General features: G+C 39.9%; 2 protein-coding genes across 2 annotated transcripts; one reads left to right on the forward strand and one right to left on the reverse strand.

Moving 5' to 3' along the window:
• Positions 1-3091: 3091 nt before the first annotated feature.
• Positions 3092-9646, forward strand: LOC145459029 (calcyphosin-like protein). Its single transcript, XM_080337608.1, has 3 exons — positions 3092-3319; positions 6334-6644; positions 9288-9646. The coding sequence occupies exons 1-3, from the start codon at positions 3157-3159 to the stop codon at positions 9441-9443; spliced, it is 630 nt and encodes a 209-aa protein (XP_080193734.1). The 5' UTR covers positions 3092-3156; the 3' UTR covers positions 9444-9646.
• Positions 9647-13104: 3458 nt separating this feature from the next.
• LOC145459338 (serine/threonine-protein kinase pim-1-like) lies at positions 13105-14655 on the reverse strand. Its single transcript, XM_080337989.1, has 3 exons — positions 14245-14655; positions 13901-14178; positions 13105-13568 (listed from the first exon to the last, which is right to left on the reverse strand). The coding sequence occupies exons 2-3, from the start codon at positions 14165-14167 to the stop codon at positions 13290-13292; spliced, it is 546 nt and encodes a 181-aa protein (XP_080194115.1). The 5' UTR covers positions 14168-14178; positions 14245-14655; the 3' UTR covers positions 13105-13289.
• Positions 14656-16834: the final 2179 nt, after the last annotated feature.

The raw sequence follows: 16834 nt of genomic DNA on the forward strand, positions 1-16834 counted from the left end.
GAACGGCGGTTTCCGACATTTTTCGCGTGAAGTGACATTGCTGAAGCATCGCAGAACCGGCATTTGTACCATAGTCCAGAGCATGTCCTAGTGTAGCCATTGATGAATGATGATATAGCCTGCAAGAATCGGCAGAGAGGTCGTGGCTTCGCAGACTTTCCAAATCACAAAGTAGATCTTTGCGAGTGACACGGAACAACTCGTGGCACCACTTCTAAGTGCTATATATTTTCGACATCATGTTACTGTGATAGGGTTACTACCACACACGGCTGATATGACATTTTCACTCATAAAATGATCCTAAACTTTCCAAAATATATCTATAGCTTGAAAAAATCCAACATTTGGAAAGTAGGTAGTTTGACTTCGAAATGTGTTGAAGTCGATGTGGAAATAGGTCAAAAACATAACCAAGTAGATTACAACAACCCTGATTCCTACGTAGTCCGAAAAAGTAAGAGCATTTGGTTACAATGGCCACTTCTGCCGCGTTCAACGGAGGATACGAATTTCATTTCAATCATCACAAAAAAAAATCCATTCCACAGTTCAATAGGTATTAGTCTGCGGCAATCGATGTTTGAACAATAACTTGCTTCAATGTCGGAATCGTGATTATTATACTCTGAGAAAGGGTGGCTCATCTGGACGAATTTCACTAATGCTGTAATTCAGAAACCTTTGTGCCTCGAATAAGATTGAACATGAGGCTATATGGATGGACACTGGTCAGTGGACACGGTTACTAATCACTGCGGAGCCTTGCGCCACAAGTGCCAGACTGCCAGAGCATTAAGGTTATCTAAAATGGGCACTGGTAAGCCGTCTCTGGAGTCCTTCCGTACGCCTCTGATATATGGTTTTATTTTATATAACTAGTCGTACATATTCCTCATCGGTTTATAAGTCTGTTGTATGATACACAGTGCTGCCATTGAGAGCTTACTTTAACCAATTGCTCAACATAAATTATGATAAAACACAATAAGCTGAGTAGAGCTATCCGTTTATATGCGCCATCAAAGATAGCAAAAGCCAATTCCTTTTTCAATTGAGAGTAAATTATCCCATGCGTCGTGGAGCGCGTATACAAATTAGAATCCACTTTGGCCAAGACAAAACGTGGCATTACGATCCAACATCGAGGAGCAAGCATTTGTATCCTTGTCCCAGTCACAGATATCAAGATCATTACATTCTAATTCGGACCTAACAATCATTAAATCAATATGTACCGCATCATCTTGCATTATGGTACATGTACGGTGCAGTTGAGAGCTCATTTCGACATCAATCATCGGATTAGGGGTGAATCGTGATAAAGGTTGAAGGTATTCCGCTGTCTGAATGAAATGAACGAATCAACGATGGGATATGAAGAGGTTCACTTATGACAGACAAGGAATTAAGAGAAAGACATAATAATTGACAAATATTTTCCTTATATATTACGGGAAGTGAAAGTTTAACGACTGTACAAGGTCAAAAGTTTTCTTGAGTGCTTCAATTTTAGGAGCTTAGGACGATAACATATCGGAGTGACCAAATAACAACGTGTACTACAAAGTATTTCGCTCATAATTCATACGAGGGAGGGAATATCACGTATGTGCAAGGACAAGGCTGTACTGCTCGCTGTGATCCTGGGAAGGTGCTAGAATCAGATGATTTGATAGTTCGACTGTAGAGGCCTACACTTTGATGTACGCTGATGTGTATCTATTTGTTTCAATTTCTCATTTTAGATTTGCGACTTGTACAGTGAAATCTACTATGTTTTGATAAAGTTGCTTACAGAATAAGGATGTATTGATGAATACACCTCGTTGCCGGCTTAAAAATATACCACATTACACACGTATAAAAGGTTCCAGCATATCGCTGGTCGTAAATGATTTAAATATATAATGTAGATAAAGCGATGCTGGTATTCCTAGCAGTTTACGCCTTCGCATTTGGACCAATCCTGGATTGAGTCGAACAAAAGATTAGAAAACTTGCTGTGTGATTCTCCACGGGCTGGCCCGTTGATGTCGGAAATTTATGAAGCCTGCACGTCAGCTGTCTTGATTGCCATCGAGTCCGAGTGTATGGTGAAAATCCCCATCATATCAGTCGAAGCATTCATAATTATACATCCTAACTCGGAGAATCGCTATTGATCGGCACAATTGTTTCAGCATTTAAGCATAGTGTTTTCTTTTTGACGTGAAGCCATGAAACACAAGGCAAAATTTTAAAAGGTCAATACTATACGATATTGGCATTTGTTACTAATATTTGTATATTATATAAGACTAGAAAGCACAGCTACTAATGAATGCAATGTTGCATATAAATGCAATGTTGCATATGAATGCAATTCATTGAAGTTTAAAAATTAGAATAAAGTCATACGCAAGATGTCAGTGTAGAGTCAATAAAATGCTTCAAGCCAATCATCGACTTAGACTACAAAGAAAACCACAGTTAAAACAAGGGGATAACGGTTGAACGGAAACAAATGAATTATCCCCAATGTTCAATACTCTGGGATACTCTTTTTGTAGCAAATTAACTTCCTATTGTGATTATCTGCCTTCGTTTTGTCTTCGCGAGCTCTTCACCCTATCGGGTTTCCCGTGTTATGTCGAACATCGTAAATTCGAACCGAAAAAAAGACGTTGCCGTGCGAGGCAGCTGTGATACACGTAGAGATGAGATCAATTTTACGGTACTACAGACGAGTGTTTGCTGAGGATAAAGCCAAAAGCCACTCTCAAGATATCATGAGTGCTTGCAGTTAATTTTATTTCCACAGTGCTTTGCTGGTGCGCTTGTACCGTAATGTGTACTTACAGGAGTTATATTCGGCGATTCTTAGGCGCGAACTGTGGAACGTCATTACAACCAGTTGATAACGTTTGCGAGGGTTTTAATAGCATAAACTGACTTAGGATTGCAAAATATGCTTTAGTGTTATTTCGACTCGGTATTAACACAGACAGTCAGCTCATTAATAGCTGATTATCCTGTATTAGGAGGATATTTGGGATATGAAATTATTGGTACGATTTCAGAGATCTCACTGCATTGGTTGTACTCTCGCTAACAGTATCGCGACAATTTGTTATATTGTCAGAACAGCAAAACATAAACATAAATCAGTAAAATATGGCAGCGGGAACTGAAATTCAGGAGAGGGAGATGATGGCGAAATGCCAACGCCAGCTTGCTGTTACAAAGGATCCGATTGAAAGAATACGACTACAATGCCTGTCAAGAGGGGTGTGCGGCATCAAGCGCATTGGACTGATTTTCCGTAACATGGACGATGGTTCGTATCGTTAGGATAACGAATGAACTATATATGGAGTGGATGTGAATCACTCGATTCTATAATGCGCGTGATGACGCGGTATTGTCGGCTTTGCTTTAACTGTGGTCAAATATTCTTCATAGTAGACAGCAAGGCCACGGACTCGAGTCACGATTTTTTTGTGACTCGACTTGACTCGAGTCATTTTCTTGAAATGGTAAAATGACTCGACTCGACTCGAGTCCATATTTGGATTGACTCGACTTGTACTCGAGTCTTTACGCATGACTCGACTCAAGTCATTGACTCGGCTTATTTTATATGACTTGAAGATGAAGAAATTTGCGAATCGTAATGGTTAGATCAACGCATCTGACGAATTCCGCCTACATCGCTATCTGTCACCACTTATTTCGTTGCACTCGTCTAACTAATATCAGCTATGCCGCCGGAAAAACAACAGACAATGGTACATAGTAGCAATGCATTGTACAAAATCATCCAGTGATGAAGAGGTACTAGATGCTCCGCAATCAAATTACTCAAGACTTTTCAATTATACAAGCAAACAATCGAAGCAAAGTTCAATTAGAGCCAATGAAATGACTCAGATGGTCAAGTACTTGGAAGAGACTGATAATCTTATGTGTAGATTTGGAGGCGATGATTCTTTGCATTTTTAGGCGACTAGAAAGAATGAGTATCCAATGCTCTTCAATGTGGTTCAAAAATGCTTGTCAATTCCTGCATCTAGTGCACCATGCCATGCCGCTCCCACATATCGGAGGATCTCCTTTCCACTTTAGTATTTTTGAAGTCTAACTCATTGATTTGATCTGCTGTCTGTGAAAACACACAATACCCTCCGTCCATTTGACGTTTTGTTGGGTATGTGCGTTGTGCACGTGAGTAATAATGAATGGCTAATGTTGTGTGATGTTTGTACAATAGGGCTGTTCAAAAATAACTTCTTTTTTATTCTACTGCGTGGTAACTTGATAAAATTGGTGTGTTGCATAAAGAGAACACTGAATCTGGCTTAATTTTAAAAAGTAGAATCAATGATATGAGAGGACAAAATTTTGGATTTCAAAATAAATGGAGTATTTTCAGTGAGAAATTATTTCGTATAATATAATTACATACTAGTAGTAAGCCGACTATTTGTTCATATCCAAAATATTCCACTCTAATAACTTCGCTTCTTCTAGTTGGAATTGAGCCAAATTTGCTACGAATCGTATTTTTTTTACACAATCTAACAATATCACGAGGTAGCCGGTAAAATTCGAAAGTCTGTATTTGTAAGTTATCAAAAATTTTCTCTCATAGCATTGCTTTCTATTGGTTGGAATTGAGCCGAATTTAAGTTCTTTTAGGCAATCTAACAATTTTAAGAAGTAGCCTCCTTTTTGAGATTTTGTCCCTTTTTTTAATAATTTTTGGTAAATGTCGGGCAAATTCGACTAAGATACAGTAAATCAGCACTGAAGTAACGCTCCTGCGGCTACTTCGCGAGCTGAGCAGTAAAGTTGACATTTTTTTAGTCAACCATCTGATAATGTGAAAGGATAACTGTAGGTCACCTCTACATAAACATGCATCTGTTGATACTCCATCAGCTGGTATCTAGACGTGAATTCGTTGGTTCTCTATCAGATAGTATGTAGACGTGAAGTCGTTGGTTCTCTATAAGCTATTTGTGAGCTATCGTCGATGTGCTCGTAATAAAAACTGAATGCCTGTATTTGTGATGTATCAGACTGACAAGACAGATATTTGATTTAAAGTTCTAAGATTAGTAAAGTTGTCATATTGGTGGCCTGTCACGTCTATCTGTAGCATCGGTAAATGAGGCCAGGAACTGTCGGTTATCTGTCTTTATAAACATATGCCAAGACTCTGATAGGGACAAAATATGCATGTTTGGCAAGCAAGGAATTCGATATCACCCAAGCATGATTGAAAACATAAGTTGAACATGACTTCAATACTGTGACTTGGACTCGGACTCGAGTCATACCACTATGACTCGGACTTGACCCTTTAAACGGTGACTTGGACTCGGACTCGACTCGGTGATGAATTGAAAATGACTCGACTTGACTCGAGTCAAAACCACAAAAGTAAGATTGACTCGTGACTCGGAACCATGTGACTTGGTTACAACCCTGATACAAACGGTTTCATATGATATTAGGTTGCCGTATATATGTAATTTGTGGTTTCCAAAAATGAGCACGATAAAATGTTCAGGATGATTAAAATTTGCCACAAAAGACTTTGCATTATGTTGATTTATTAAATAATTTTAGCTTTTTCTAATTCGCAAACTGATGTGCAGCAAAACATGGTTATGATATGTCGTGTTCGTCAAATCTTTTGGTATGTCATGAAAAATCATCTCGCGTCCCACAAATGGCACGCGTGCTGGGGGTTGCCGACCCCTGCAATATAGTTTACCCGTCAATCGGTATTTACTCCATTAGGATTTGGAACTGCTGTGTTTTTTATCGAAGTGTGCGTCACGAAATTCATCGTAGCATGGTGATGAAGGACTTGCTTAATGTTGGTTCGGAGCAATCACTGCGCTTTAACTGCTGTATAAATCTCGCATGAGAGACCTTTAATTTATTCACCTGTTCCGTCAAGATCATGTCAACCCACGCCTACCCTGTCTGTGCTCGAGGAAGCTTTGAATTCCAATTTCCAAAATCATTAGTACTTGATCAGCATGTAAGAGGGTATTGGAATGTGCTTTTTCTTCATAGCATTCGCAAAATACGAAATTGATGTGGTCTCTCCGTATCGGGCTACTTGATCGTCGTGACAATTGCCTATAAAGACACAGCGAGCGTGTCTAAGTTAGGAGATGATCCGCGTACAATGTACGTAGAATTGTACACGTGGATAAATAGCTTACAGGTCAAGGCAGTTCACGCGACTGAGCATTGTGTCCAACCAAATCAACTAATCTCACAACAGGTGCATACGGTGTCACTTACGATTATATATATATATCTTCATTTCAGATGGCAGCAAGACCATCGGTCTCACAGAATTCAAGAAAGGCATCAGCGATTTCGGCGTAACCCTAACCGATGAGGAAGCGCAACAGGCGTTTCAAACATTTGATACCGACGAGTCTGGAACCATCAACTTCGACGAATTCCTTGTCAAGCTCAGACCGGCGCTGAACAACACACGGCGTTCCATTATCGACCAAGCATTCGACAAATTCGACAAAACCGACGACGGTAAGGTGACCGTGGCGGATCTGAAAGGCGTGTATAATGCGAAGCACCATCCAAAATACGAAAACGGAGAATGGACAGAAACTCAGGTAAAAAAAAAGATTTGAATAGTATATTCATATTGAAATGAATATTTTCGGCTGACATTCGTCAGGGCTAATCGTCAGCAACTAGTAGAGAATTCAAAAGAACAGCGTATATCAACCAGGGATATCTATAAACTATAGTTCTGGATATCCCTGATATCAACAATCGTAACACAAAATATGATTGTTGAAATACTCTGTTCTTTTGAATTCTCTACTAGTTGCTGACGATTATCCCTGACGAGTGTCAGCCGAAAATATTCGGGCTCATTTCAGTATGAATATACTATTCAATTGTATATTGAAGTTCTGTACCTCCACGAAGCTGTAAGAAGATTTGTTTTTCGTTTCGGCATGGTTGAATGCCAAATATACTATTATATTGACAGAGTTGGTAAAAGTCGTCATCTCAAGTAGAAGTAGAAGTAACGTACTAAATTTCTACTTAATTACGAATGCATGTTAAAACTACTTCGGGTAAAAGTAGAAAATGATTATCTTGCATTCTTGTATATGAATCAGAGATGAATTGATTTATTACGTCAAAATCCAACATTTGAATTAGTATATTACTCTATCATAACCGGAAATCGAGGTCTGTATCTGGTAATGACGCACTTGAGCTGAGCAGTGACAAGAGAATTTGAGGTCCATTGGAATTACCAACACCATTTTTCAAACAGTTGAAATTCAAATACAGCACGGATCACGCCGCAATGACGGAAGTCGTGTTTTAGCATCAATCCGTGATCATCTGTGTTGTTTGATGAAATATTATGCGTCGTACGTAGAGAGGTAATTCATTCTTAGAGGCTGCATGTCAGTCAGGGTCCTTCTGATACTCTTTAAATCATTATGCCAACCAAAGTTACAATATGGCATCATATGTTGGGGGCTACCAGTGTTGGTGCACTGAAGGTGAAGCCACTGCAAAAATTGCAACATCAGGTCATCTGTATCATAGCCAGGGCCCCAAAGGGACCGGGATGTGTGTCCAAAATATCACTGCTCAAAGGATTCGGTGTCCTAAACATAAAAGATATATCCGGAAACTAGAAATTGCCAAGTTTCATTGGTTTATTAGCAATTTTATCAGTTCAATACACCACAAAATGCGATACAATGAAAAGACAGGAAGATGTCGAAGCGACAAGGAGTAGTCTATGGAATCTGACACCCACCTTGGCCTAGGCGATGTAAAGAGGAGGCATGCACACTGAATGAAAGTAAAGAAGATAGTATAGAAAAGAATGCGACAAGAAATAGGGCGGCATGTCATGGGAAGCGAGATCGATAGGTCAGCCGTGGTCCGGTAATCTTGAGGATGGACAATATTTATTTAGTAGTAATTGCTTGTATTTCGACTTGAATGTGGACATGCTCGTCGACTGTCGGATGGCCGGCGGGATACTGTTCCACACATCAGGTCCGGCATATTTGATGGAGCGATGATCTTTTCGGTCGATCATATGATATTTGGACGACGTGGACGCACGTGAGTTGTACTTGTGCGCTTTTGATTCAGAGGTAAAGAAGTTATTGAAATATTCGGGGCAACGACCGCAGTGAAACTGATACATAAACTTGGCGATTTCTAGTTTCCGCATATCTTCTATGTTTAGGACGCCGAATCTCTTCAGCAGCGACTTATTGGATGGGCAGCCAGGCCCCTTTGTGGCCCTAGCTATGATTCGGAGTACTTTATGCTGTAGTTTCTGAAGTGGCTTGAGTGCAGTTTTACTGGCAGCCCCCCAACAGAGGATGCCATAATGTAACTTCGATTGGATTAAGGATTTAAAGAGTATCAGAGGAACCCATGCTGGCATGAAGCGCCCAGGGCTGTAGAACAGCAGGCCGCACTTCGGTGATAATTTAGTTTCTAGGGACTGAATATGACTCTTCCAGGACATGTTCGAGTCCAGTAAAACTCCGAGATATTTGGCATTATCTGTGTTGGAAACGGGCTGACCAGCGATATTAACGGTTAGGTTATTTTTTGAATTTACTGTCAGCAATTGCGATTTCGAGGCGTTTATGCAAAGGTTGTTCTGTTTATGTATCTGTTCCACTGCGGCCACTGGCCCGAATACTTCAATGACTTCTTTACCTCGGTATCAAAAGTGCATAAGTACGACACACGCGCGTCCGCGTCGTCCATCTAAGCAAAAAAAGATCATTGCTTTATCAAATATGCCGTACCTGATTTGTGGAACAGTATCTCGCCGGCTATTCGACAGTCATCGAGCAAGTCCACATTCAAGCCGAAATACAAACAATTTATATTAAATCAATACTATAGCTAGCCCTATAGTTTACAGGTAATAGGTCCTGACATAACGATCTCGCCTTCCAACACATGTCACATTTTTTGTCACCTGTCCTTTTATATTATATTCTTTTACTTTTCATGCACTGTGCATGTGCATGCCTCCTTTTTTACATCGCCTAAACCAGGTGGGTGTCCGATTTCGAAGACTACTCCAAGTCGTTTCGACACCTTTCTATCTTTCATTGTATCGCAGTCTTGTGTTGTATTGAAATGATGAAATTGTTAGCAATAAATTTAATTGAATTCTATCAATAACAAGATACACTTTGAGACAAAATATAGTATGCACATAACCTAAATACGCTCTCTATACACAGGTTTTTGAAACATTCTTGAAGAACTTTGACTCCAAGTCCAATCCCGATAACGTGATTACAAAAGAGGAGTTTTTCGACTATTACGTTGGACTGAGTGCGAGCATTGACAACGACATGTACTTCGACGCTGTCATCCGGCGGTCTTGGAAGCTTTAGATAAGCGCTCCTACAATGGCACCGCTAATACACGAACAAAATTCAAGCATATAGTGCACAAACTATATCTTATATTCCCGTCGTTGCATATATCTTTGAAGAGCTAGTGGTTGTAAACATTCATATACGTTGGTCGCTGATGCGTTTCTTCAAGTTATGCAATATCTTCGGAAAGAAATCGACTATATATATTCTACAGCGCAGCGACTCGCATGAATATTTCCACTATCGAGAGTTGTTGGAGTTTGTATGGATTCACACTGACGCATGGCTTGATCTAGGAGGAGAGGACAGTGATTGATGTACAGAGGTGGCTAAAGTATCCTCCATTGCTACACAAGTAGAAGTAGCAAGTTTCAAGTCGTCAAAACTTTATGTGGAAATAGAAAATGAAAGGTCTGAAGACAGTCGATCGAAGGGGGTAAATTTCAAAATCGCTACGTATATATTCGCGACTAACGCAAAATAATGGCACTGCAAATAGGTACCGTTGTCGTAAATTCATTCAACTACCGTAATACAGGGGCTACGCAACCAATTCGTACGACAATTTCGATCATAAATACGATGTAAACCCGTCTTTAAACTGCTATCTATTTTTGTAATTTCGAAATGTAAAAAGTTATTACGGCTACAGTTACAGTAGAAAGGGGAGTCTAGTCTAAATACATAACCGCTTGTAGTACAAGTAGGCCAAAACTATACTTGAGCACTAAGAAAAAGTGTAGAAGTACTTCGTTACTGACCCCATCAGGAAATACGCGACAACCTTATTCCAATGTATAACTTCATGGCATCATTCAGTCAGACATACGACCAGAACCTGTAAGATAAAGGCCCGTAAAACGATAGCGCCACAAAGCGTATTTGTTCGGTCACGTGCGCAAGAGATCGGCATGGATTCGGCTTTGTAAAGTGAACCAAGTTTGGGAATTGAGTCGAAGGCCTACATGTTACAGTATATGTGGGATTGTGAATCAAGAATGTGAATTTAGACTCGGGTACGGAATTATTAGTAATATAAAATTTCCAAGCTACGTTCAAATGGATATCAAGTCGTCACCAGAATTGGACTTTCGGACCAACCCCTACCGCGAAATGCCCTTGTGATTCAGATTTGGACCGGGATTTCACGTCCAGATCCGGGCCATGATTTGAATTCGGAAATTTGTTCATATATGTCATGTATACTGTACTACCTGAAAACCAGTTACCCTCTGCACTGCTATGGCAACTCTCATCCCTTTGCGCTTCTGTACCTTTTGGAGGAGTTCAATAGCTCAATACTGAGCGATGCTTTTCCAGGACCATCACAACGAGACCGGATAAATCCCGACACATTGACGTGTAGATTAGTTAGGACACGACATATTCCAATTGGCGTCGTAACGGCGGTATAATCGCTCACAGTAATATGCTAACAGTCTCATCAGTTGATCTGAATCATAAATTATTTACCGAACAGAAACATTTCTGTATGTCATCAAAGGCAAGTCCGTCACTTAAAGATCACAAATTTCGTTGCATTGAATTTATATATAGGCAAATGCGCACTAGAACGGAAATTCGATCTCTATGTTCACAGTGTTGAAAATAGCTGGTCAGTAAAAATAGCGGGTTAGCGTTAAAGTTAAAATGGATTAGGGAAGGGATTCTCAATTTGAGGCACATGAACATTTTTCAGAGTGACCATGAAATATTTATCACTATAACAAAAGAAATATTTAATAAAGATACTAGTGCAGCAATATGCTACTTTTTGATATTGAGTTAACTTTCTTTGTTTAACCTTCACATTTATTATTATTAATATGTTCAAATGTGCGCGATGACTAGCCATGTTGGAAGTACACATGATTCAAATTATCTTAAGCTTGGCTTTACATATCCACACGAAAAAGGAGTGTGCAAGCCACGATGTATTTCTATGTTCAGCAGTTCTCACTAGTGCAGTGGTTCTCAAACTGGGGGTGCGAAGCTGTGATTAACTGAAAATAGTTTTCGCGCCGCGCACGATTTACCTCCGATTAATGGTTTTTGCTCTCTGTACAGTTCCAATTTCATATTGGAGAATTCTCTCATCAACAGTCATAACATTTCATGCCATCAAACCAGACTTGGACAACTAGAAAATTTTCAGCTTTTCAACATTAGATTAGAATTAGAATTAGAGCTACACAGCTTTTTCCAAATTAAAATTAGACTAGAATTATAATTTCTGAATTCGCAAAAAACCAGGAAATTGAATGAAATTGTGAATGAGAAATAAATACGGCAAAAAGCAAGCTCAGTTCATATCAAATCACAGTGCGTTCCCATAACCATAATAATGGTTAACGTCTGTTCCCCTCGCTTGGCCTGCTTTGCACTCACCAGGGGTCACCAAGACGCGGGCCACATGCGGCCGGCGATCTGATTTGCGATTTTGGAGGAACGCGAAGTAAATTTTGAAATGCTGAAATTGATTTCCCATTCAAATTATTATTGTTGTTATTGCAAAATAGACTATTCGCCTGTGCCCAACAACACTATTCCGCACTAGCTGAAACGGCTTCGGAGTTGTGCCAACGCATGGCTATTATTCGTCACAATTACTGCTATGATTGTAAGTGCGGCGTAAGTAATGCGATGGTGGCTTGTCACTGGAATTCCCTGCGCGAGAGGGATATTCTTGTAAACTCGCTGCGAAATGCCGCGGACAACAAGGTATTTTCCGGAAAACAATAAATTAGATTAGAATTAGAATTAGCACATAGGACCATTTGACGAATTAGATTAGAATTGGAATTAGAGCATAGAAACATTTCATAAATTAGATTCGAATTAGATTACAATTAAATAGTATATTCATATTGAAATGAACCCGAATATTTTCTCTCATTCGAAATTTCATGCTGGTGACGTCATATTTTGTGATACGATTGGTGATATACTATGTTCTTTCCTATTCTCTACTAGTTGCTGACGATTACCCCTGACGAGTGTCAGCCGAAAATATTCGGGTTCATTTCAATATGAATATACTATTTAATTGTATATTGAAGTTCTGTACCTCCAAGAAGCTCTTCGAATTAGATTACTTGCATTTCGCTCTAATTTAGTGAAATTAGACAACTAGAATTATCTAGTTGTCCAAGTCTGCATCAAACTACCTGCTGGGATTGCTAGCATTTTGTAACATGACGATAAGGGGCGCGCGAGATTTTTCACTGTCATAAAGGGGGGGGGGGGAGGGGGTGTCTAAAAAAGTTTGAAAACCACTGGACTATAGTGAGTAACTGAAACCAGGGAAGCCGACAATTGAAAAATACGAGCCCATTGATTTTTCAAAATTTTCAAATGGCTCTAGGGTTGCCGTGGATTAAATTCAATTATTTACTATTATGGCACTCGCTATCTTGAATGCCGTGCTCATGGCTTACTTTTACGACATTTTCTATTATGAATGCTTCTCTATTATGACAATGGCTGTTTCGTTGTCACTGGTCTGGCAATCGATACACGAGCTGCTGTGTAGTATGCATAATTGCATATACATTGCATGCATTACATGCATTGCGTCATGGTCCTAAAATTGCGGTGCCGTGATTTATCAGGTATTCGTTTAAAATCGTGCTCGCATAAGAGGTTCATATGCACCCTCCTGTACCTCACACAAGTGTCAAGTTTGACAATACTTTTATTAGAATGACAAATATTAAAAGTTAGTATACAGTAAATGTACGCGTAGAATGAATCAGTGTCACGTGAGTTATTCAGCTTGAAGAATTTCCTAAACGCCGTAGTAAGGAAATTTTTTCTATTTGTTTCGCACTCCTCTGAATCCTCGTTTACCCACTGGTGAGCTTAAATGTCTTCGACAGAAGGGCGCTTATGTTGATCTTTATGCAGCAATAATTTTACGAGGTTTCGGTACGATTTCGAAAACGTTTTACCCCGAATGTGGTGAACTTTACACTTTACGATTTCATCCTCGTCTTGTAATGGCAGCTGACCTTCCACCAACGTGTACAGTAGTACGCCCAGGCACCATACGTCGAGGCGACCTCCATAGTAGCTTTCCTCTGTATACCATTCTGGCGGGTAATAAATAGATGTTCTAGCTAGTAGTAGTTCAGGAACGTCCTGAAATAGTATACTCAATTAATATATAGATATCTGGAACTAAATTAATAGACCATTGCGTCAAATAATCGCTGTCGATGCAAAAACGCGGTCATTGTGAGCATCCAGGCCTTTACACTGGTGGTTTGGGTATGGAAATTTGAAATATCAAATTGATTATTCGATTCTCATGATATCGCGAGACAATTTATACTTTGGCGTGGAATGCGAAATTATCACTGGATATCCCGCAGATTTCGTCATATCACAAATCGAATTTATAAGACCAAATTAGAGACTGAATATGGATTTAATAGTATTTCGACACGAGATATACATTATAATGAACAAACCTTCAGACTGGTGGCGCATCCAAAATCGATGACCTTCACTTCGTGAGTATCTGGATTTATTAGCACGTTTTGGGGTTTAATGTCGCGGTGAACTATACCATTTTTGTGACAATGCAGAATCGTTTCAGCCACTTGATGGAAGATGTCGCGGCATGTGTCTTCTGGAAAAGGTCCTTGCTCGTCTAGAAACTTTAATAAATCGATGGCGTGAGGTATAAACTCCATCACGAGCGCGTATGCATCATCCTCACGAAACCAGCCTAACATCAGGATGACTCCTGTGAAGTAATATATTGTATTATCAATAAACAGTCGAGATCCGTTTTCGGGATGGTTATTCATACCTGAGCTCCCCAGTGACAGTTCACGGAGATGCAAGAATTCGATGGGCACATGCTTGCCGTGCAATACACCCCACCTACTGACCACATCTTTTGCGCATGAATTTCAAAGCTACTTGACGTCCATCGGATACCCGAGTTCCTGTTGAAATACAGTTTCTGCGTTAACACGTTATAAGCTTGCAAATAGGTACGAGGTCTACTCTCATGTTAACTTATCGATCAGTTGTTCGTAACCGGTATTTTCGCTGAGCCAGTCTCAGGGTTTCTCTGGCGGTCAGCACGCACTCAGCTCAAACATATGCTTTGTGATGACGCGCCCGCCTCGACCATCATTGGTTCCGGGCAATTATATGCCAGATCACAAGTAGTCGAATAGTGCATGACTACTGTGGTTGTACATCAAGGAGTTATGGGTGGCAGTGTTGGGATCAAGTCACTACCTTCGAGTCACGAGTCATCTCGAGTCATTGCAGATTTTGACTCGAGTCAAGTCAAGTCAATCAATTTTCGAAGGTGACTCGAGTCAAGTCAAGTCACTCGATTTTTGGAGGCGACTCGAGTCAAGTCGAGTCAAGTCAAGTCACGAGTCAAGTCACAATTCAAGTCAAATTGAATCTTCGACGTATGAGTGATGATTCAAAGTGATAACATTTTGCCAGCTGCGTGAAAGAGATTAATAGGCCATTTAGCTTGAATCAAATAACGAATATAAAGTTAAATATACAAGGAAAAAGGCGATGTATCGCACGCGCACACGTAGAACTTGCTAATAGAATACGTGATTAACTAGTTACATGCTACAGTCTGTTACTATCAGCCAAAATGAAGGATCGAATACGAAGCTTCGAGAAGTTTAAACAAATTGATATGGTACATACACTACCCATCTACAACACACATCCGTGAGAATATAAACGCATAAACTATATTCATTCGATTTAAATCATAGAGGAGGGTTGGTAAAGGTGAGCACTGCTCAATGTCAGCGCTGAGCCGACTAAGAAACAGAGATACGTTTCTATTAATCTACTACCACTACTACGACGACAACGTAAGCCGTTATCATTTCGTTTGCGGTCAATTTATTTGTGATGTAACAATGGAGGACCAGTGGAACGTACAATAAGTGAATGACTGGTTGCTCTCACAAGTGTCAGCGCCGTATCGCGAATAATCCGAACGTACACATGATGCAATGATTTAGTCGACACAGTTTGCTTATTGATGACTTGAAATTGACTCGTCAATTTTGCTCCGAGTCACGAGTCAATCCACATTTTTGAAGCGTCGAGTCAAGTCAAGTCAAGTCATTTTTGCAACGTGACTCGAGTCAAGTCAAGTCATACGAAAAAGTTGACTCCAGTCAAGTCATGACTCGAGTCATCCCAACACTGATGGGTGGATGTATACGTTATTACATGATCCAGGTTAAAAATCTTAGAAGAATATTGCAGCGACTATGCAGTAGCCTACATATGTTAATGAATATTTCAACTAACCAGAGTAAACGGTGCCACCACCTCCAACTCCAATTACTCCATGATAGTCAATCAGATTCAGAGCGCTATCTGACACGGGCTTCTTGGGGTCAGGGTCATCATAATGAACAATGCAAGTTGCGATATTTTCGGAGTTATCGAATCTTTCGACGACTGGACCGGATTTTTCTGCCGTTATTGTCGCATCTGTACCGGCGGCGAATAACTTTATACAAATTTACAACCAACAATAATAAACATACAATAGTATCACAAATTTGCAATATATATTCTCTGAAGATTTCTATTCATCTAACGATAACCAATAAAGTCCCATGGAACATGTTTGAAGTATAGGAAATATCTAACGCTATGGACCTGGTAAATCGAATACACACTTGGGAGCACATCCTGATCGTGATTTTCGTGACCCAAACATCGCCATTTTGTAGCCTTGTGGCTCCGGTGATTCTCGCAACCATATTCGATTTAAAACCCGGTACTTTCATCATACTGGGCACCCTCTTTGACCGTGGTCCTAAAGGCCCAATAGCGATTAGGCCCCAAATATTAATTCTTAAAAATACAATAACTATAGCCTGCACTTGCTGTAAGTCCTCCGATGCAAGTAGTAAACACTTGGTTTACGAAACAACTCCACTTTGACGTACTACTATAGAAATGAAATGTCATCTCAACTACAACCCTTCTTTTATACAAGGCTATGCATGCTGAAACATGGTTCGGGATATCTTTAGTAAAGCTTAGGCGAGCATTTGCTTATCCACAGCTTTCCAATTATCACCGGATCGAATGAACAATTGAAGGTCATGTCGTTGTGCTACCCTTTGCCTATCTTTGATAACTAGATGATTAGGCCACAGAAAGCTTTTCCGTAAATTCTATAGGCAAATACTGTGTGTTGTACGACAATATCCCTATCAGATAAGTGATTATCAGAATTCACAGGAAGTGGTTAATTGCGTAAAGACAACTCGATGAACTGTAAAACCTTGGTAGAAATCTATTCTATGTTCAATTGTTCAGCAATCAACTTATTTGGTAGCGATAACAAATTACGAGAAGAGCCTCTTTATATGTAGCGACTGATG

Source organism: Botryllus schlosseri, chromosome 16 (genome assembly GCF_051294905.1).
Source record: "Botryllus schlosseri isolate E-star chromosome 16, Bs_hap1, whole genome shotgun sequence".
Taxonomy (NCBI): Eukaryota; Metazoa; Chordata; class Ascidiacea; order Stolidobranchia; family Styelidae; genus Botryllus; species Botryllus schlosseri.

Excerpts from the sequence above, each read along its gene's own strand:
- LOC145459338 (XM_080337989.1), bottom strand. The coding sequence starts at position 14,167 with ATGTTAGGCTGGTTTCGTGAGGATGATGCATACGCGCTCGTGATGGAG. Across the intron at positions 13,569-13,900 it reads GATGCGCCACCAGTCTGAAG|GACGTTCCTGAACTACTACT; the intron begins GTTTGTTCATTA and ends ATACTATTTCAG.
- LOC145459029 (XM_080337608.1), top strand. The coding sequence starts at position 3,157 with ATGGCAGCGGGAACTGAAATTCAGGAGAGGGAGATGATGGCGAAATGC. Across the intron at positions 3,320-6,333 it reads TTTCCGTAACATGGACGATG|ATGGCAGCAAGACCATCGGT; the intron begins GTTCGTATCGTT and ends TCTTCATTTCAG. Across the intron at positions 6,645-9,287 it reads GAGAATGGACAGAAACTCAG|GTTTTTGAAACATTCTTGAA; the intron begins GTAAAAAAAAAG and ends CTCTATACACAG.